This window comes from Embiotoca jacksoni, unplaced genomic scaffold (assembly GCF_022577435.1).
Source record: "Embiotoca jacksoni isolate LCO1_2020_lvr unplaced genomic scaffold, fEmbJac1.0.p SCAF_21, whole genome shotgun sequence".
NCBI lineage: Eukaryota > Metazoa > Chordata > Actinopteri > Embiotocidae > Embiotoca > Embiotoca jacksoni.
Window position 1 is genome coordinate 8040039 of NW_027185352.1, and position 22686 is coordinate 8062724.

General features: G+C 43.7%; 2 protein-coding genes across 6 annotated transcripts in view; both read right to left on the reverse strand.

The window, feature by feature from the left end:
* The window catches only part of LOC138202578 (lysine-specific demethylase RSBN1L-like), a 31618-nt gene extending 15798 nt beyond the window's left edge, over positions 1-15820 (reverse strand). The window contains exons 1-4 of one of the 2 annotated variants that reach the window (XM_069156722.1): positions 15114-15819; positions 6330-6464; positions 1120-1724; positions 721-879 (exon numbers count right to left, since the gene is read on the reverse strand). In XM_069156722.1, coding sequence (XP_069012823.1) covers positions 721-879; positions 1120-1724; positions 6330-6464; positions 15114-15762 — 1548 coding nt within the window. In that variant the 5' untranslated portion in view covers positions 15763-15819. Of the gene's footprint in view, positions 1-720; positions 880-1119; positions 1725-6329; positions 6465-15113 lie in introns of both variants that reach the window. The other variant, XM_069156723.1, reaches the window with a different exon arrangement.
* A 2826-nt stretch (positions 15821-18646) lies between these two features.
* ptpn12 (protein tyrosine phosphatase non-receptor type 12) overlaps positions 18647-22686 on the reverse strand; it is a 48344-nt gene continuing 44304 nt past the window's right edge. For all 4 annotated transcript variants that reach the window (XM_069156727.1, XM_069156726.1, XM_069156724.1 and 1 more), the window contains 2 exons: positions 21115-22523; positions 18647-21079 (listed from right to left, as the gene is read on the reverse strand). In XM_069156727.1, coding sequence (XP_069012828.1) covers positions 22462-22523 — 62 coding nt within the window. In that variant the 3' untranslated portion in view covers positions 18647-21079; positions 21115-22461. The remainder of the gene's footprint in view (positions 21080-21114; positions 22524-22686) is intronic.

Sequence of the window (22686 nt, forward strand, 5' to 3'; positions counted from 1 at the left end):
TTTCACCAACATGAAACATTTTACCGAGAAGCGAAAGCTTCGCCCGTCCGTGCGTCCGTCTTTACGCGCACGACGGAAAATGACGGGCTTTGATTTCCGAGCCTCCGCCTTCTCCTGCGTCTCGCACGCCTCTGAAAACAGTGCAGACAATGCCGCCTGCATCACGTCATCGTCTCTTCTGGCTACAAAACACCCCTTCATCTGTTTTTTTTTTTTTTTTTTTTGCCATGCGGCTACCGCATCACGTGACTTCATCAAGTTATCTTATGAACACAGTTTTGGTACTTTTTCTGGCCACGGTGGCACCGGACAAACTCCCGTTGCACATCACTTCAAAGCAAATCTCAGTTTCAACTTCCCTAATAGCGCCTGTGTCTGTGGACAGTTGTGATACTCAGCCTGATACAAAGGACAGACGGGAGCTTGGAAGCTCTTGCTATTTTGGACTTCAGACCTTTTTTTTTTTTTTTTTTTTTCCTTTTCTTTTTTTTCATGTCTGATAGCTCACCATCTGCTCGGTGCTCTCTGGCTCTGCAACGCCAGAACTGAACAAGCGAAGGCGAAAAAAAACCCTGTAAATCTGTTGTTCAGATGACTCATTTGTCAACATCGTTGTACAATTGTGTACATCTGTTCCACTGCAGTCTCTCCCACAACACACACACACGCGCACACGCACACACGCACAGTACATTTACTCTGTGATTGTGTCTGACTGACCTGAGAGTAGAAATTAGCCATCGTGGTGGTTTCTATGTCCTTCTTTCCTATTATTTCCATTTTGACCGGAGCTGACGGGAACTTGGTTGAGAAGTAATCCAAGAAGTCGGGCAGGTAGTTGGCTGCTCCGTGAATAATTCCCATGACATAATGGGCCGCCTGCAAAAGCACAATCAGTAATACAATTTAGATTAATGCTTCAAATAGTGGGAGAAAACTTTTTTTTTTTTTCACGAGGAGCGCTCGCAGACAAATAACAGTCTGTAAGCTAATGCGCTAAATTACAGCTTTACAGGAGGCGAGTCAAGTAATCGAGTTTTCCAGCAGCAGGTGCAGGTACTGCGGCTGCGACCCAACAAATCTGTGGATCGATGTGATCAACGTGGACGTATGCTGCACCTGGGAAGAGTCCTCGCTGAACGCCAAGGTGACAAACTCCTGGGCGAATCTCTGCCTCTGGTCCGTGGACAGAGAGGAGAGCTGCGACGTGTAGGCGTGAGCCACCCGGGCCCCTCCGTTAGGCTGGTTCTCTATGTGAATGTACGGGGCGAACTCCAGACCCGCCATCCCGGGATAGGTGCACCGTGGGTGGTGTTTGGTCGGGGAAGGGAGAGGGGTCTTGGTGGAGGACGGCGGGGAGTTGAGAGAGTTGTGGAGAGGGGAGTCGAAGAGGGATTTGGGGGTAAGAGGGTGCGGGGAGGGCGGGAGGTGGGAGGTTTTGTTGTTAGGCGGCGGGTGAACAGGCAGAGGGGACTTGAACGGAGACAGGGAGGAGTTGTGGGTTAGTTCGGAGGAGGAGGAGGAGGAGGAGGAGGAAGAGGAGAAGGTGGGGGACAAAGAGGAAGTCGGGAGGAGAAGCAGGCCCGCGCAAATGGTTTGGGAGGAGCGGTGGTACATCTTCACTCGTTTATGCTTCTCCCCTTCTTTGTGTTTCTTCTTCTTTTTCTTCTTCACTTTTTTGATTTGCAGCTCCTCCGAGTTGATCTTGGTTTTCTCTTTTTCATCTGGACAAAGACAGAGAGGGATAGACTTTATTAGAGGGGAGCGCATTCGAAAATATCAACGCAAAATATGAAAACATGTCATTTTGAAACTGCTCGGAGAGCTTTGTAAGAATCGATCAAGTCTTTCTTCAGAGAAAAGATTTTTCACCGACTCGGTAAATGAGATCCTTTTGCTATACTGACAGCTCTGAAAAAAATGTTGTACAAAATAAAATAACGGGTGCTGGTGATGCTCCACAGCAGGTTAAAAAAATAACATGATACCAGATGATTTATTATCAGTTTGTTTTTTTTAATAATCAAAATAACTAGACAGCTGATAAAGTACCGATTTAAAAAACAAACAAACAATAAAACTGAAAATGAATATGAACTATTTTCAAGCAAGTGGAGACAGGCGACTCACAGCTTCACCCAGACGGTGTGCATCTCCTGCGGCGTGTACATAAAATAAATTGAAGAGCCCTGAAATGGAATCGCTTGAGAAAAGCCGATATGACTAAGCCAGGAAACACGCTTTCCACTGGCCTATCTGAGAAGAGATAATACTGTACATGGGAGTCCATCTCTTAAAACGCCCCGGGAGCGACTAAGTACAACATGCAAATTTATGCACAGTGCTCGTGTTTGTATTTATATGCGTGTTGCAAACATCCCGGCCAGTTTTTGTGTGAACAAGTGGACATGTGTACGTCTCCTGGATGTGTCCGCGCACACGCGTCCCGCCGAGAGAGGTGGTGCTGCCTCAGCATAATTCAAGCATCGGCTGTCACCTCGTTCGCTTACACACACTCATGCGGGAGAGAGAGAGGGAGAGGGGAGCGAGAGAAGGTATTTGCAGTACAATACCCAAGCTACTAATCCAAAAGCTCTTTAGCCAACCCTCCCCCAACACACACACACACACACACAATCATGATACAGATATAAATACATGCCACATGATCAGATTTGATGGATATTGCAATGATAATATGAAATACGAATAACTGTTTGTAAGTTTGCAATTTCAGTGTTTCAAGCTGATAAATTGCAGAATGATTTTTGCGTTACAACATTAACAATATTCTACATGTCTGCCATTCATCAACGTGGCCTATTGTTCTGATCTACAGACTAAAGAGCACTAACTAACAACGCACGGTTCTTGAGCTCGAGTCGGTGAAAATCTTTCTCTCTCAGCTTCAAAAGCTTCTCGGGGTGACTTCGGCTAGATGTTGCCGAGCAACGCAAACAACCAAAAGGCTTACAAACGATCTTTTATCGTGTTTACAGGAAGAAAGTGAGCTACACTTGAGAGGGTTATACGTGTAAATAAATGACAGATATTTGTAGTTGGATTACAGATGTGTATTTTGTAAGCATGAGGCCTCGGTGGGATAATGACCCTCCGAGTTCCCCGACAGTAACAGATGACACGGAGGCAAACGAACCTCCCGATCTTCTCCCACATTATTTATTGCAACAAAACAATAGAGACGTTGTCTCTCATGTTTGTTTTTTTTACATGTTTGTGTTCGTGCACTCTGCAAAACATATTTCCGCAAAGTTGAGAGTTGAGCATGCTCGGAAGTGTTTGCCGAAGAGCGATACCTCCTCCATCGGTCTGAAATGGTCTGAATCTGTAATTGTACATAATTAGCCAGATTTGTGTCGGGACGAGTATGAAACACCGCGTTAACTTCAGCTCTCAAAGAGGAAACAGGAACTACTGCATTTTGGTGTCGCAATCTCAGCTCTTGCAATGCTGAGCCGAGCCCAGCCGGTTATCTAAAGGCCACGACTACACAGTTGGTCCTTCAAAAAAAAAAAAAACACTCTAATGTGCCGGTCTGCACAAAGATGTTTGCTTACCGTTTTGAATTTAGCAATATATCATCGGAAATTTCTCCAACAAAGGTGTCGGTGTCAGCCTGTGTATCAGATGACAGTCGCAACACAACAAACGTTGACATTTGACTCAATTTCAATCTAATAAGTGTTTAACTGAAGCCGATTTTGATTTTTATCAGTTATAATCTGTCTCGTTGAAGCACCCAAGACAGTAAATCAATCAGTCACCGGCAGCTGCTTGAAAGACATGTCAAATTAATACATGGAAAAGATCATATGGACATATTTAGAAAACTATCACATTTAGGAAACAATATCCGACGCACACGCACACGCACGCACACACAAACACACACACACACACACACACACACGCACACACACACACAAAAACACACACACACACACTAGGTGGCTGGGCGGTCATGATCAGTTTAAGGTCAGATAAATTCCCAGTCAAATAAACACACACACACACACACACACTACGCAGCCACACGCATACAAAACAAACAGGCTCAGTGGTAGTAAAGCAGCCTCACAGCCAGAGTGGTCGTTTGCTGCTTATTGATTTCCTCTTCATGCTCCCACTGCCTCCCTCCCTCCCTGTCGTCCTCTTCAATTGTAAACTTCACACTCTCCCACTGATTAAATTCTTAACTTTCCCTCCGCGTCGCTCTGTCACTCCCAACATGTGCAAATGTAATACTCTGAATTAAATGCTGCTCTCACTTTCACTGAAAAACCGTCTCTCCGGTGGGGAGAGCCCCAGCCCTCCCCGCCCCCCCACCTCGTTTAGCTCACGACCCAAAATCTCGCTGAGGATTTCAGTGAGTCTATTATCGTAAACACACATGATTAAATAGGGAAGTCTCTCTCTCTCTCTCTCGGGATGTCCAAGGCATTAAGACACACAGTCTCTTTCTCCGAGTCTCTCCCGAGTCCAGCCGCTCTCCTAACTCTAACCCTCATGATGAGAAGATGAATCAACGTTCTACAGAAAGTGGGAAGATTGAAATAGTGCACCAAATGATCTCTGCAATTCTCATCTGCAGCCGCCGGTCACGGTGTGTGGCTTAAAGCGTTACTAAGTCCTTGAAATGTCACAGCAGTGGCCGTGACATACCAGCACGAGTCACTGTCACCCTGACCGGAGCTTTAGAGCCAATCACATCGGTGATAAGAAAATTGGCATCCACGTATACAGCGGTGGTTGTGTCAGTCTTTAAAAACAACAAAAAAAGCTCTTTAAAGTCTTAAGAAAACAGCCGCTGTTGACAAATGCCTGCGCTCAGATTACGGTCACTGCTCTGCAAATAATTCACTAGTGTCTGAAAGGTTAACGATGAAAGTGGCCACTGCATTCAGAGAGTGAACACATGACTCTGGATTTTCACATGTCCATCGGTACTCCTGTAATTTGGCAGTCGTGCAGATTGAAGTTAACTGCATTTCCATGCTGTATTTTTAGGAGGTTTTACTCACAGTGTCGTTTACTTGACACAACATATCCTTATAGTCTCTGTAATTTAGGTTTATTTTCAAAAACTGTTTTTTGTGAAGTGATTTTTGCAGCAATCATGTTCAAACACGAAGGACGACGGGACAAAAGAAACGAGCTGAAAGGAAATCAGGTGGTGAGTAATGCAAGTACGACCACGCTTACAGCTGTGTCGTCATTTATTTCCTGTGTAAAATACAAGAACTGTTTGGAAAAATATTTAATCAATTTAGACCCATTTTATCGATTGATTTTCTGCCAATTCAGTGTTTTATTTCCATCTACTGTCGAGGCTCACACGTACGTTTCGGTAAAAATAAAATCCGTTGGGGACACTTCGGTGAAGCGACGCGAGAACACAAAGAGACGGGAGACAAAGGGACAAGAGGCAAACAGACAGAGGCCGGCCGACACAGGAAGATAACAAGACTGAGCGCCGGGGAACGAGAGCGGGATAAAACACTTGCGAGGCGGCGACAGAGAAAGTTGGCAACACGGGCAGCAAACAAAGTCAGAAGGTCAGTTTAAATAAACAATTAGCAGCACGAGGTCAACTTAATACCAGGGATCAGGTTCTCAGAGAAAAGAAATAAAATAGTTACAACCGCTGTTCCCACCGGCACGCAGCTATATTGGGCCTTTTTATGACTGCAGCACACCATTAACATTTTTTTTTTTTTTTTTTTGTACTGGCTGCCTGTACGTTGACGACTTAATGATGATTTACTGTCCGGCGCTCTGTGGAAGCGGGTTATGTGCGGTTACCTTAGCAGCAGAGTTTTATCGACACGGTGCTCTTAAACATGTGAAAACATCATCTGCGACTCCAAGTACAATTTAGTGCAACACGCGTGATGCGTTCAATCTGGCCTCCAGTGTGTGATGTTCGCTAATAGCTGGTTTCTCAGGGGTTTGGTTTTTGCTCACTTCCATCCCACATAACACATCTAAAGTTTTGGCATTAATCCGAGGAACATTTTGTACTATTTTCTCATTTGCAATAGACCCAATGAATAACTGACGGATCATTTAAAATAACCAGAACAAGCAAACAATCAGATTAGCTGCCAATGGACATAACAGCTGTTATCCATTTTTTTTTTTTTTTTTTTTTTTTAAAGAGAATAACTGCCGTCATACTTCAGATGAAAATGGCCTTAAATGTTTCCAGATCATGCCGGGCCTTTTCAACGTGCAACTTTCGAAATCTTTCATTTGACTTCATCCCCGCAAAAGTTGCTTGGTATGCACGTGCGAGCGTCTCCACCAACCTTTAATCGGCTGCTTGACTCCTCCGTTCTCCCTCTTGATCTCGTTCATCACTTTGTGCTTCTTCTTCTCCTCCTTTTCTCTCTCGCGTTCTTTGACCTTCTTGTCCTCCCTCTCTCCCTCCTTGGCGGGGTGCTCTGTGGAAACGGGGAAGGAACATCTCAGACCTCAAATGGTAGAAACACACGAGCTCCACTCGACTCTCTCGCAAAAGCACACATTTGCTGTGCGCACTTCATCGGTTTTAAGTTTGCTTCTCTGAGCCCTGAACTGTCCGCTTGTCAGCTGCTTCACCTTGGCCGTCACCCATAACTTATAATCTCGCTGATCTCCCTTCCGTAAAATGTTTTGCTTTATTTAAAAATGTATTTTTTTCTTTCGTTAATGTGTTTTCTCAGCACTGTAATGACCTTCCAATTCCCTTTAAGACTGCGGCGGTCACTCTGAGACTTCACTCCGTCTTCTTTAGCCAGACCTGTCTTCACTGCGCTGTGCCAGCGCCGGAGAACGGTCGAGCTGCAGCTATTTATCATTCTGGCACGGCGGGGAGAAAAAAAAAAGAAAACAAAAACAAAACGCTCCGACTTGTTTGCATTTCTTTAAATCAATCACAATCGTCTTGGGCAGCACTAAGGCCAGGACGATGGTTTAGCAAAATAGTGTCGGGGGGTGGGGGAGTGAGTAAATCCCAGTAAACCAAGCAGGCCTGCCTTACTGCAAATCTTTGTCAAAACTTCCTTCTAGGGCCTGTAGGTTGCTACCTGGAAGTTGTTAGGTGTCTCTCTTTTTGGGGATCTTGAAAACGGCAACATAAAGATAGACAAAAGTAGAGGAGAGTGAGAGTGTGGAGTAAAATAGTTGGCTATGTTTATATCGAGGGGCCAACAACAGTGACCGAAGCCTCGAGTTTTGACATTTTGGGCACTTTTTGAGGCCGAATATCTAATTAACAACCGAAATATTTTCAGATGGACGGCCAGAACTCGAACAAGAAGGAGTGACTTTTTTTTTTTTGAATGACGGCGTAACGCCCTGTGGAAGAAAATGTATTGACTTTTTGGAGCCAGCCCCTTGTGGCCCTCGGTGGTATTGCACTTTTGCATTGGCCTCGTTTGTCAGAGCCAGAAGCGACGTCCACTTTTATATACCGTCTGGGGTTCACGCCAACATTTTACATCCGGCGAGTCAAACTGCTTCACTTGAAGACACACTTCACGTTTTTTTTTTCCAACCAAAAACTCCTCCCTCTTCCATCTTCAATACGCTCTGATCTTATAAGTCGTAAAAATCCTCCCTTGTGTGTCAACTTGCTTCATTTCCTCTTCCGGCACCCCTCCATCTGACACAATGATTTGAGTGTGGAGGGAGTACTGCAGACGGAGGGGTTGGAGCGCACTTTAATGCAGCACTCATTGCGAATCGCTGCGGACAAGAGCGTCAGTTCGACATGTAAACATCGCACCGTCACACACCTCTTCGGTTGCTGGAGGGCTCGCTGAAAGGCATGCGAGTGTGCGCGCACTGACGACAAACACACAATTTATTCTGCAAGTCAACATCTCTTCTTTCCAGCTGAGCTAAGAAACCCTCACCTTTCTTAAAATAACTTCCATTTGATCACATCTTTTATTCCTCTCCTCCTTTGATTCTTTGTTTCCTTTCACATCACCACAAAGGGAAAAAAAAAAATCCTTTATTTTGTTCGTAGTGGGGTATTTTTTTTATTTTTTTTTGCCGATTCTTTTCTTTCTTTTCCTTCCCAAAGAACGTTCATCTTTGAACTCAGTCGGATCCGTCCTCTGAGAAGGAAGCTGTGTTTTCAGACTTCACTCTCCTGTGGACGTGGGGAGTGGGAAAGTGAACACAGTGTGGTTGGAGTTGCTGTTTGCGGGATCAAAGGAGGAAATACTTTGTAAGTAAAAAGGCTTAAAGAAGCCGAAGAAGTACTAGAGGTACATTGATACACTTCTGCGATGACCGTATTCAAATAAATACCTCAGTAGTTTGAACTTTAGACGATAGTTTTGCGTTTCTGCTCAACGTGCAGGTGGTCCCGCCCCTCATACCCAGTGTTAAATATGAGGAACGCCAAGAATGTTAAACCAGTTTAAGAACTATGCAAAATTAATGCTGAAAAAAATTACCAGACACTGTAAGCTGCCTGCTGGGGGATAAAAAAAAAAACAAAAACAAAAAAAACAGCACCTTTCAAAACATCAATTTAGTTCCACAGGAAGAAGGCTACAAAAGGAGAGCTCACTCAGATCTGCTGCCAAATTTATAAAAACATGTCAGACCATGCCAGACTGGTAACATTCATAAACCTTAATTCAGAGGCAAACGGGCAATAAATTAGCTCAGGTGTCTGAAATGCCCCGAAATACAGTGAAGGGACACGCTGCGTTGTCACGAGCTGGAGAGAGGGGTCTTCCCCTTCACACACAGAGGAACTGTCATGAGAACCGCGAGGGCGAAAACAATGATCCCACAATCTGAGAGAACATCGCAAAGTTTGGGGGGGGGTCACGAGTTCAAACCGATAAGAAACTAAAATGTTAAACAGAGTTGATGTTGTGAGGACAAAAGGCCACAAGACTAGAGCTAAAAATGAGTCAGAAGTGAAGGGGATCGGGGGGCGGGAGGGGGTTGTTCTGTTTTTGTTCCCCGACTTTCTTGCAACCTGCAGTTTTGAAGGGGAACACAGCAGGCGGTTTTCAGTGTTTGGATGATCACAGGGGAGACAACACTTTGAAGGATGGGGGCCCAGAGGCAGGCGGTTTGTTAACTTCGACTACACCTCGGCTCACTGGCGTCTAACTTTTTATAGTTTGGGAGGATAATCAAAAATTCTAACTGAAAACCAGCTTCCTCCAAATTATCCGCTCGTGAGATTCATTTGTTTTAGTCGGCGTTTTAACTTGTTAACCCGGGGCAGCGGCGCCGTGCTGGACACTGCAGCGTGGCCAGGTTTCGATACGTGCTAGCGATTCGATAAGACTGTAAACCCGTCCAAGGTGTTCTCCGTCTCTCGCCAAAAACAATACGCAGATGTGCGCCAACACTTTGTGACCCTCAGCAGGATAATCTGGGCAAAAAAAATAAATAAATAAATAAAATGTATGAAAGAATTGAAGTAAACAGAAACCTCCATTTGAATCATACAAAGGTTTCAAAAGCTCTCACTGGATTTACATAACATCTGTAACATAACATTTATTTCTTTGTTCTCACTATCTGATTTTAATACTGCCAGACTGTTTCTTTTAATCTGTTGACATATTTCCATGGAAATTTCCTGCGTGTGTGCGTAATGAGATGGAATCATGCAAATTTTGTTTTTGTGGAAGAAGGCTTCAAAGATTAGACACAGTGAGGGACCGCTGTGAAAATCACAGAGCGGTTTTTCATGTGAGGAAAAAATGCTGGACACTAACAAGCACATCATTTCTGCAGTAAACCGAATCACTGTGGCATCCTGTGGAAAACCGGGATGAAAGAAAAGACGTAAAAGCCACGCCGGGCCACGCGCACATGCATATTTTAGAGCGTGTGAAGCACAAACCGCTAGAATGCCATGACGGGACGTTCATCACTTCTGCTATCGGTCTGACACGTACGCGTGACGCCACCCAGAAAATCTAGAGACCGGATATTTCCAGATCGTTGGGAATCCGCGTCGTCTGACTCACTGTGGGGCAACAGGTACACCCGCTACTTGGGGAAATCCTGCCGGGCCAGATGGTCAGTCCATCCCCTGCTGGTGTGGCGAATCCATGCTTGACCAACCAAAAATGATTGAGATTCATACGGCCTTTCTTTCATATTCTATTGAACTGATATTGCCCATGCAGAGTTAAGTATCTTGTCGTTTTTGGGCGAGAACACGACGGCAGCTAAGCTTCTTCTTCCACTTTAAAATCGGCCACAGATGTGCAAGTCCCAAACACGTTCAGGGGTTCTGTTAAGCACGGCACATTCATATCTATGGAAATAAACCAATTACGTAGTTCATTAAATCTCTTTTACGTTAAACACACGACGGTCTAAAGCTGCATCCAAAACAACAAAGCACTTGTCCTGTTACACATTTTTAAAGCGTGATCAGTTGCATCAGATTTAATCTGCAAATTCCGCAACATACGTGCCGGATCAAACCATCCTGAGGGGCCACGCGAAGGCATGTGCACAAAAAGAATTATTCAAGTATACTCCGGTATTCCCGCCATGTTCATTGAGATTTGTTTCAATTCAATCCAAATGTGAGTAGGATAATCCATGTAATTAGTTCACGGCTGTATTAATTTGTAAGGCTGCGTGTGGTTATAATTATAATACCAGACTGCATGCAAATAACCCGAGTGTCAACAACAGGTCACAGCTGAAAAGAAAAACCCCACAACAACACCATACCTTGAATACAAGCTGAACCTGCTTTCTGCTTGGTCCAATTTATTTCACGTGTGCGTTTAATTTGTCAACTCTACGTTTTCCTCGTCTCCGTCCACTTGTTCGTTGCACTGGTGGCTCCCGTTTCAGCACCGACTGTAACGAGGGTTCACTGCTCCCCCGGCACTCGCCTTCAGCCTCGCTCCGGCAGCAACGCCGCCACTAATAATATTCCTGTGATGATGTGATACTCTTTGGATCTCCGTAGGAAAAATTCTTTCCCTGCCGGAAGGTCAGAGCACGATTCTGAGATTCAGTCCGAGGCTGAAGGACACCTCCCGGCGCTGGTGTCCAACTCGTGCCCGTCTCACCGCTGGGCCCGTCCACCATTCATCACACACACACACCGACTCAAATGCCGCTTTTGCTGCATCGCCTCGCGAGAGAGTCAGTTTTAATCCTTGAAACACTTTGTCCAGGATTAATGTGCATTTTGTGTTCCACGTTTAAATACTTCCTCAGCTTCACAATTGAAGCTATTCAGTATAATTACAGTCTCCTAAAGTTGGCCATCGAACTGCTCACTAAAGCAATTAGAGGTTCAGTGCTTTACTCAAGAACGCCTCGGTGAAACTGTTGGAGGAGTGGTATTTGTTGTCAGTACTTTTGGCTTCAGACCAATTTTGCCAAGTCAGTTCCAGCGATAAAAATCCTGCAACCTAAAATGATAGCCCTGGAGAAATGTTTTGAAAACGATTCTTAAGAAAACAAACATACAAACAATTTAAAAATCAACACGAATTGACTTTTAGTTTTATGCTTTCTCAGTGACTAAAAAAAAAAAAATCAAAAAACTGAATGTATTTGACAATCACATTATTTTAAAGCAAACTGCGTGCTGTTTCGGTGTCAGGATTAACATCAGCATCCATCTGCTCTGAAATCCCTACAAAGCATTGCCTGCCACTGATCTACTTGAAGAAATTAAAAGTGACATTCAACACAGTCTGTTTACGGCACTGTGTTTCTGGGCCACCAACACATCTCGTCCTGGTATCTAACCGACTGCTCAGAGTATGTCATGACCTCTTAAACTACCCAGCTCGAAAAGGGTGACATCATACACAACATGTCCCCAGCCGGTCCTCCCGCTAGTGTCTAAACACTGACACACAATGACGTGTACACACACACACACACACACACACACACACACTGAGCACAAACGCAAGGATTTTTTTTTTTTAAACGCTGCTTTGGTGTGACAGTTAGAGCTGGAGCGATTAGGTGATCAATAGGAAAATGATCCCCAAATGTTTTGATAATTGATTAATCATTTTATTTTTTATGAAGAAAAAAATAAAAAATAATGCTAAAACGCTCGGATTCCCTAAATCCTCCATGAGAATAAGCAGAATATCTTACGGTTGTGGATTTGTTTTTGTCGCAACAAAACGTGATATTTCATGCTGCAACTTTGACTTTGGAAAACATTTTTCACCGCTTTCTGACATTTGAAGGACCAGACAGCAAATCGATTACTTGATAATGAAAATAATTGTTAGTTGCAGCCTTATTGACAATGATAAAACGCTGAAAAAAAACAAGACGAAGAAAAAAAAAATATAAATAACCCTCACACACACACACACACACACACACACACACACAGCCCACGAATGAGAAAATCATTAAACAGAAATTAGTGGCTTCAGCATTAGGATCCAATAAAATCAATAGAATATAATGATTGCTCCTCTGGAACTAATAAAATAATGGGACTGTGTAATATGCGAAGGTTTCAGTTGTTACACAACTAATGGTGGAGTGGTTGAATGAATACCAGACTTTCTGCATCAATTAAAAACTCTACAACTGTCTAAAGAGAAAGGGCAGTAGATCAGTACCGTGTTTCACAGACTGCTATAAGTCAGCACATTTAAGGCTGTTTGCATGATGATGTAACTCAAAGATTACATCAAAGCGTAAATTTTTTTTTACATATACCGTTGCAATCTCTATTGGGCAGTAACACTTTGTATGAGCAGCATAGTAATAGTTGAAATCAATAGATTAAAGTTCCTCCGAGAATCCGGTTTCAGGAACGTAATTCATCACTACAATGCAGACAGCCGAGAGCGGTCGCTTTTGATCCGCACTTCGAGCCAGGTATGATTGACAGAAGATTTACTCATCGCTATAGAATTGGCATCATCATCTTCGTCAAAGAGTGTTCTGGAGAGCTTTCAGAAAACCAAGGGTACGTACGGCCGAGTAAATTTGGATATTTTCAGGCATTTACAAACCAGGGCTGATTTTGATTACGAGGAGAACTGCAACGCCAAATTAAATTTACGTACTTATTGAAATGTAAGGAAAAAAGTATAAGAGGAAACTTGTCTCAATATTATACTCGGTTACGCAGTCCGTTAACATTCAACAAATAATAATTAAAATGGGAGAAAGAATCCGGTCTCAGAGAAATGTCCTCTGTTCGATCTACTTCTACCAGTTCGAGCTTTTAAACAGAATTCTGCTGCTAGATTGTGATTAGATATTTCATAACTCCAATTTAAACTGTACAGACAGCTGACATGGGAAGGAGTCTCTGTCGGAGGAACTGTGGAGGCCAGCGGGCAGATTATTTCCAGATATTCTGGAACTCCCCAGTAACACGGGGTGATACAAAACCTTTTTGGAGATAGGATTTCCTCCCCTACAATCTATTTGGACAATATTGCAGCTCACTTTCCAATTTGAGACGAGTATCTATTAAAAAAAAAAAAAAAAAAAAAAAAAAAAAAAAAGATATTATTAGCAGCCAGCAAGAGAGCTGTAACACAAAAACGGTCACACACCGAACCTCCAACAGAAACTGACCGAGTAGATATTACGACTACGGAGAGAATAAACCACTCACAAAATTTCAGGAATGAGACATTCTTGCAATACTGGAATAAATGAAGTGAGTTGGTGTCCCCATGAGATGAATATGGGCCGTTACTGGGAGTGTGAATCACGATACAATATCATCACAATTCTTGGGTGACACTGATATTATTGTGACTTTAAACATTTTGCGATAGCAGATATTTCAATATATTGTGGTTTACTACCTTTATTTTCTTTTTAACTGCTAATTATGTGTCCAAAGAATAATTTTGTCAAAATCTGGTTTACCTTATTAAATAAAGTTTTCAGTCTGTTCTTTTCTCTGCAATCATTTTTTTTTTATTGCAGGAGAACAGGTCTGTCAAGCAGACACAGTCACTGTCACTATTGTTGTTATTTATATAATACAATATTGATGCTTGGCATCTGGGTTCAATACAATATTTTCACACAAAATATTGTGATACTTTGCTGTTTTAAACTGCTCCCCCCCCCATCTACAGCCAGTACGAACTGACTTGTATTTCCATCAGTATAATGTTTGCATCAATGTTTCTATTTCTTTAGAAAAATTAAGACCAATAATAATAATTTAAAAAAAATAAATAATAATAAACAAAAAGAATTAATGCACAACCGTAAATGATGCAGTGTCAACAAGCCACGGAGCTCCGTGTCCGTTTCCCATACAGCCTGGGGTTACAGAGGGGGGCGTGGTGCTCTACCAAAACAACACTTACCCTATAATGGCGGGCGGCTGTCATATTGTTATGACAGCAACGTGTAGTTTAATACACACGCAGCTCGAAATAAAATAAAATAAAATAAAAAAAATAATAGCATACCCTGAGGTGCCACAGTATCACAATTTACCTCAGCTATCAACGCCGATATGAAATTTAAAAAATAAATAAATAAAATAAAATTTAAAAAAAAATTTGCTGTTTGTGAAATATCCTAGCTATTAGATTACAGTTCAACGTAAGTGGATAAAAAAACGGGTTTATTTATTTATTTAATACGACGTACAACAACTACGTAACCATTCCGCAGCAGCACGAGAGCAGCTGGTTACAATATAACTGCCAGGTCGCGCGACTCCCGCCTGGGTCGGTGCTCTCGTGGAGCTCGAGGGTTCACAAGCGGGTGACCGAGACCGTGAAACGTGGACCGAACCGGTCTTTACGGCCACGAAACTCCGTGAAAACACTTCTTTTCTTTTTTTTTTCCCTGACAAATATCGATTAGGGTAAATCTCGAGCGGTTTTTATTTAATTTTTTTTATACAATATTAAGTCGCGCATTTTGAAAACAGTTAGCTCGTCCGAAAACGGGACTGCCCAGACAAATTAGGAGGCGGACAACCGCGCGCTCCGGGACGCATGTTCGTGTCCCGAGTGGCTGAATACAAACTATTAAAAATAAAAAAGCCTACTTATAAAACAACATAACCCAAACTTTATGAATTTGCACCAAATAAACATAGAAACCCCCTTGTGATGGCCTACCTTTGGGTGGCAGCATGACCTCTCCATTTTCTCTCTTCGCCGCAGAAATGTTGTGAACTCTGTCGTTGTTGTTGTTGTTGTTGTTACTAACGTTACTCCCGGAGGTCAACAACAGTTTATGTTTCTTCTTCTCTTCTCCGCCTCCTTTGCCCTTCTCCCGGTCTTTCTCTTTGCTCGGTTTCTTGGGTTTGGAGGAGGAGGAGGAGGCAGGAGGCGCTTTGTGGAGGAAGAAATCGCTCCGCTTGAAGACTTTGTGCGCGCTTATCGGCGGTTGGGATCCAACGGCGGCGGGCGGCACCGGACCGGCGTCGCTGCCCGTCTTCGCCGGGCTGGAGCCCCACAGACCCGCGCTGCTGCCGTAACTCTGCTGCTGCTGCTGCTGGAGTTTCTCTCTGCCGCTGCCTCCCACTCCTCCTTCCCTGCTGAGTTTCTTGGTTTTAACGCTCCTCTCCTCGACTCGGACCTTCTTGGGCGGCGGCGGCGGCGGGTTGAAATCCCGGGAAGACTGGGAGCGGTTGTCGGGGGCTCCCTTCGCCTCGGTCGGTTTTCCGAGCGCGCATTTGGCGGAGTCTACGGCGGGAGTAGTAGTAGTAGGAGCAGCAGCAGCAGCAGCTCCGGAGAGGTGAACAGAGCCCTGCGAGTCAGCCATCTTGAGGCTTCGCTCTCTATTTACTCTCTTCCCCAACGGCCGCGCGCCGCTGCTGCTGCTTTTGTTTTTTTTTTTTTTTGCTCGACGTGCGAGCAGTACGAAGGGGGCGGAGTCGGGCTTTGATTGACAGGCAGGCAAAGAGGAGGTGGAGTTAAAGTGACTGACAGGTAAAGAGGGAACAAAAAAAAAAAAGAGGCGGGTCATATGATCTCTGTTGATATACTGCGTATTGTAAAGGAAACGAGGACTCAGGCAAAACTAGTGACCGCCACATCAAATTAAAGGTTTCCACTGTTATTCAACATCCTAAATTTCCTGAACAGTTGTGGTTTACAGTACTGCTTAAAAATTATAACTCATTCACTCATTATCTAATCCGGTATCATCATTTTGATTTGTTTTTTTTTTAGATATTTATTCAATAGAGATATGAAATATGTGTGAAGAGGAGGGGGGGGGGGTTGCTCGATCAGTGGTGATTAATTGACAATCAAAATAACTTGAGTAATTTCATGTTTCAATTATTTCATTATTAACATAATTGCATTAAAGGTCGTGTTTGATGTGCAGTTAAATATGTGTTTCAAAGTGAAAGATGCAAAACAAACATTGGTTTTGTGGTGTTTCTGAATAATATGGAAAATCTAAATAAGTTTTGCCATTTTTTCTTTTGGGGATGAATAACCTATCGAATATTTATTTTTGGAGGCTTATACATTTTGTACCAATCAACCAATCAGATGAAAACTTGTCTGTTGGCACACCATTACTTGCTGAAAACCATATTTAAGACTGCATGAACCATAGCATATATAATACAATAAAAGACAGCAAGTTATGAACAAATAAAAAAAAAAAAAAATGAATTTTGTCCACATATAATAAATCAAAATGGCATTGACAATTGTGTTTTATTGAAAGGACTTTGTTTCAGGTCATACTCACCCACACTTCCTCTGACTTGATTTTGACACTTGACCTCATTACTCTTTGGTTCGACAGCTGTTGGCACAAAAGAGCAGGCAGAGTGCTGTTGAAGACGTACTGCTGCTGCATTAAACCAACACGCTGACACAGGAGGTGCTTCACTTTAGTCCATCTCCGCCCTGCTGCTTTTTTTCCTTCCAGGGTGTACAGTCAACGGGGGTGAACTAATATTTGGCAGACGGGACACAACTGATTTGACAGATCACGTAGAGGAAAGTGTGTGTGTGTGTGTGTGTGTTTTGATAGATGTTGTGCATGCGATTACTGAAATGGAAATTTTCCCAGTTTATCCAGGAATAATCTTGCTTTCTTTTGTGTAATCTTTACAACTAGATGAGCTTATCACTGTCTCTCTCACTCACACTCACTGTAACACAGTGTCACTGTTTACACTTTGAGTTCCTTCTACAACGCCTGTCAGCGTGACAGCCAAACCACAAACGCTAAACATGATTAGCAGCTGCACAAGGCGCATCGTAAAGTTACAGCTGGTCGTAAAAAAATGTGTCAAGATTATTGTATGACGCAAGTCAGAAGTGGAAAACTGATGTCTACGTGTGTGTGTGTGTGTGCAGTAAACAGCTGATAAGCGTGCGTGTCGATTAAGTCTTACATCGACCGTATGTATCTAATATCCCTAAAATGAATCTACTTGAACACATTTCATATGACAGGCTTTAAAATAGAGCTGACACAGTTTCTTCAGACGGCAGTGCAGCAAGCTGCTCGCGTACACTCAACACTGACTGGCTATATTTATAAGCCATTACGTAACATGTTAAACTGCTCATTGGGAAAAACTGAGGTGACCCAGTTAAGAAAGCAACCTGGCTTAATTTACTCAGAGAGAGAGAGAGAGAGAGAGAGGAACAGACTGTACATTCATATTGTGAGAAAACTGCAGAGATAATCAGGCAGGAGTAAAAGAAACGGGAGGAAGTTAGAAAAGGTGCATGATAAAGTAAAGAAATGAGAAAAAAAAAAAAATCAGTGGTGAGAGGCTTATTTCACATTGTTCTGCTTTATTATGCTATACATCTACATTTGGTCCAGTTGTGGAGTTAAAAGGGTGCACATGGGCAGAAATATGTGTCACTGAATTTAAATCATTTGTATCTCAAACGTTCCCCAAACCTGCAGGTTCGGGGTTCGAGAAAACAAACAAAAACAAGCCTCGGCTGTAGTAGTCACGCACGAGAGGTTGCGTTGACCACGTTTGTATAATTAATTTGAAAATGAGCATTTGCTACATGTGAGCGCCGGAAAATAATTACCGTACGAGAGTCGTCCTGCTGTGCCAGCGTGTGTGTGTGTGTGTGTGTGTGTGAGGGGAATACAAATGTGAAATCCTCTCCGTGTCAGACTGCGAGCCAGTGTGTGTGTGTGTGTGTGTGTGTGTGTTTATACCACCTGCTGTGATTACTTGTCATATTAGTGTGTGTGCATGCGTGCGGTCGTCCCGGCAGATCCTCCAGGTGCGAGAGAGGATTTCCTATTGGCGCACACACAACCACACGCACAACCACACACACAACCACACACACACACACACACAACCACACACACACAACCACACACACACACACACACAACCACAACCACACACACACACACACACACACACACAACCACACACACACACACACACACACACACACTTATGACACTCACACTGAGTAGAGGTTCAGAAATCCAGTTTGAAATCAGTTACGATGCCACCATCCGATTGTAGGTCAGTGGGAGACGCGGTGAAATTCGCTTGTTTTTTGTTGATTCAGAGACACGTCAGTGATTTATTAACCATTTGATTTGTCTACATTATAAATGAATGCGTCCTGTATGTAAACACACACTTACACACATCACATCCAAATAAAGACAAAAAAATAGCCACGTCTTTACTTAATGTTCATTTTTACTGATTGATTTCTGCAACATACAAACATTGTGTGGGCGTGTGTGTGTGTGTGTGTGTGTTGTGCATGTGTGTGTTTATGTGTGGGGGGCGGGGGGGGGGGGGGGGCGGGGGGCGTGGCTGAATGAGAGTCCCACAGGAGGGGATGAGCAAGCAGCAGCGAATCATATCGCTCACGCTCATGCCACTAATGATGACTGGTGGACAGGGGGGAAAAGGGGGGTGGGGGGGAGAGGAGTGTTGGGTTGGAGGGGGGGGTAAGAGGGGGAGGGGGCTCTCTCTTTAAAGGCACAGGTGGGCTCTTTTCTGAGATGGGGGCTAGTGTGACTTTGAGGAGGGAGGGGCAGGGAGCGCAGGGTGAAGGGGGGGGGGAGTTAGAGGGACATGGGGTGGATGAGCAGGAAGAGGACAAATGAAACAAAACTAATGAGATCAAGTTAAAGGGGGACTTGTCTCCTCTTTTGTGGGCGTGTTTTGTTGTTGTTGAACCACCGGCAGGTTCAAAGTGCTTCAACTAAAGTGAACCGATCTGTTGGCACATTGACGTGTTGGAGAATGACAGGCTGTTGAAATCTTTTTTTTTAAAAAGGCTGAAAGGAGGAGGGGGTCAATGAAAGAAGGAAAATAAGGAGGGAAGGAAGCAAGAGGAGAGAAAGTTACTCCGTGACCGGCGCAGGACGTCCATCTCAAACAGAGATAAGGAAGGGAAAAAAAAGGGAAAAACACGGCTCAAAAAGTGTTAAAAAAAAAAAAAAAAAAAAAAAAAAAAAAAAAAAAAGGAGTAAAAATGCAGAAGGTGGAGAGACAAGAGAGGATTCGTGAGGTGGGGGAGGTGGAGGGGAGGGAACGGGGGTGGGGGGGGGCAGTGGACCTGTGACGCAACAAACAACCGCGTATACAAAAATAACTTTAAAATACCATTTACAAAAAAAACGACCATTATTATTATTATCATCATCATCATCATCATCATTAATATTATTATTACAATCTCATTCAGAGCCCGTTGTAGTTATCTGAAAGGGGGCCGGCTGGCAGCCGATGCGTCTCCTCCGCCAACCGATTCAAACAAATGTGTTTTCAATCTGTTTAGCGTATGATTCCAACATAAAAAAATAAAAATAAAAAACAACCCTGAAATATTTGCCAGAAGCAAAAAACAAAAGGGTAGCAGAATAATTTACAGTTTGAAGGAAAACAATGTGGAGGGGAAGGAATCATCATCATCATCATCATCATCATCATTATCATTATCATGCACTGACTTTCTTACATCTTCTGTTAATAGGAACATTTAAGAGATAACAAAAGAAACAAAAATCTGAAATATTATATACCTAAACTGCCCTGTACAGATCTTTATCTTTATAAAACGATGCATATACTGTATAGTTACGGTAGCTAATGAAGGAGAAGTTAACAATGAGAAGAAAACAGTAGTCCTGGGTCCCTAGCTGCTGTTGTCTTATTGGATGTTGGTCTCACACGTACAGAAGCAGGTAAAGAACAACAAGCCGTCAGATGAGAAACCAAACCAAATTGGATTTGAGGAGGCGGGGCTGGAAGTTTAATATCAATCTGTGAAGTTTGAGGTTTCAAGCGTTTCAGGTGATGTGTAACATTCATACTCCGAAACTCTGAGGTTTGTTGTGCGCAAACTGGCAACTAAAGTAAAAAAATAAAAAAAAATAATAAAATAAACGTCCATGGTCGCTCATCTGAGGGCCTCGCCTGCAGGAGGGGAGTGAGATCAGAAAGGCGAGAGGACAAAAAAAAAAAAAAAAAAATATAACACCGGAAGAAAAGGAAATAAAAACAGCAAATATGAGTCGTGGGTAAAGACCAAGAGATGAAACACGAGAGAGAAACGAAGGAGAAGACCAGTTTAGGAGGACTGTCATTGGCTGTCTTCTCTGAGGCGGACTAAGGCAGGCTCATGGTCCCAGCAGTGAGAGCCAGAGTCACGGAGCTGACGAGTTTGGCCATTTGCTCGTGTGTTCAATGTCGTTCTAAATCCGATGTGATGCGACTACGGGCCGCGAAGGAGCAGAAACTTTGGGGCCCGCAGTTGGGAGATCGTCAGCGACGAGGCTCTGGGCCCTTTCAAACAGCTTGTTGTGTGAAATAAGAACAAAACGACACACTTTTCTGCTACACAAATGATGTTTGCGCTCATTTTTCGCACTCGTTTTACATTTTCGGCCCCTTTTTTTTTTTTTTTAAACTATTCCAATGAATTGATTCGAGGGGGAACACTTCTCTTTGGTCAAGCTGCTTGCAACTCGCGGACGTATCCAGGACTCCTCACCGTCAATTACCGTCTGTCTCGGTCCTGCTCTCGGCTGTGCAATTTAAAGGAGCAGTGAGTAGGCTTTAGTGGCATCTTGCAGTTAGGTTGCAACCACCTGAACACCCCTCACCTCACCTCACCTCACCTCACCTCACCTCACCTCACCTCACCTCACCTCACCTCACCTCACCTCACCCTCCATTTCCAAGCCTCTAAGAGAATCTACGGTGGCCACAAAAAGCACATAAGGTCTCCCGATAAGAGCCGGTGTTTGGTCTGACCCTCCTGGGCTATTGTAGAAACTTGGCAGCGCTACGTGGTGAAGACGCAATAATGAATATCATATTTCCATTTCTGCCAATAGATCCCTCCCCCCCCCCTAAATCCTACACACTGCTCCTTTAACAGCACGCTGCAGCGTAACGTGGAAAAGCTCATGACTTCCCGTCTGACTCTCGGCAAGAAAGTGGGCGAGCGTATTTATTGAACACCGCAATGACCAAACTATGTCCGCCTAGGACTCTGGCAAAAGAGCATAGAAATATAAAACACTGGAGCTGGTATTACTTCAGCTAACACAGGAAACAGAGGTGAGAAACAGGTGAGTGGTGGCAAGTCAGCTGGAGCGCTTCTGTTTCTATGCTGATCCTTTGCAATGTAGCACCAGCACAATCGAAAGAGGGCGAGAGAGAGAGAGACGGAGAGAGAGAGAGAGAGAGAGAGCACCCTGGCAACCTGTGCACACCCGACAGCGAAGGTTGCATCATGGGTAACAGATTATCTAAGTTCGCTTTGAAGATTGTTGTTCATTCAGTAGGAGGCAGCGGACAACCTCTGGGAGTTTAGTAAAACCTCAGGAATCCGCCTCCCGCAGTAGCTTTTCTGATTAAAAGATAATTCCTGATTTAGAACAAAAAGAAAAAGAAAAAAAAAAAGCTTACTTTCTCCTCTTTCGGCCTGAAACACTTTATGTTTAGTCGCTCCTGCATCCCTCTTCGTTTAGCCCGAGAAGGGACAGATTTCTATGAAGTGTTTTCAGCTCGGGGGAGAAAAACGAGGCCTTTTAATCGTCTACTCTCAAGTCACCACAAACTGGGAAAATTAAAAAAACAAAAAAACAGGAATTACCCTTTAACAGGGAAATAACCAGACTGGTGCCAAGTCAGCATCAAGAGAAGTCAAACCCTCAAACATCAGCAAGCTGAGGAGGAAATTGTTCTAAAATAAATCTCCTGAAACAGTAATTGTTCTGCTTTGCACAGTGGCACGTTAAAAGAAGGAGTGGGGAGGAAGAGGAGAAGGGAGAGGAAGAGGAGGGGTAGATCGGTCTTAAGAGGGTGTTGGCACAGAGTTACACAGGTGTTTCTATGTCAAAATGTGCTGTCTGTCTGTGTAGCATCTATCAACGTGTTGTTGTTGTTTTTTTGGACCAGCCAGGTGAGTTCGGTCGAGTCCATCTCCTGACGGGGGAGGACGTCGTTGGCGGGCGGGCAGACGGACTGTTCCATCATGTCCACTCCTGGGGGGGTTCTCGAGCACCTTTGGGCTGAATGCAGCGGTTACCGAACCCTGAAAGGAGAGAGGTCCTGAGCTTGGTTTACTGCAGCTTTGAGCTGAATGAAATATATCCGGGAGTTTATTCTCCAGAGTAAAGTGTGGTTTCCATTGTGGCCTGGTCTCAAAACCATCAAACGTTTTGCGCGCACGCAGTCCAAAGCCAGTTTCCCAAATC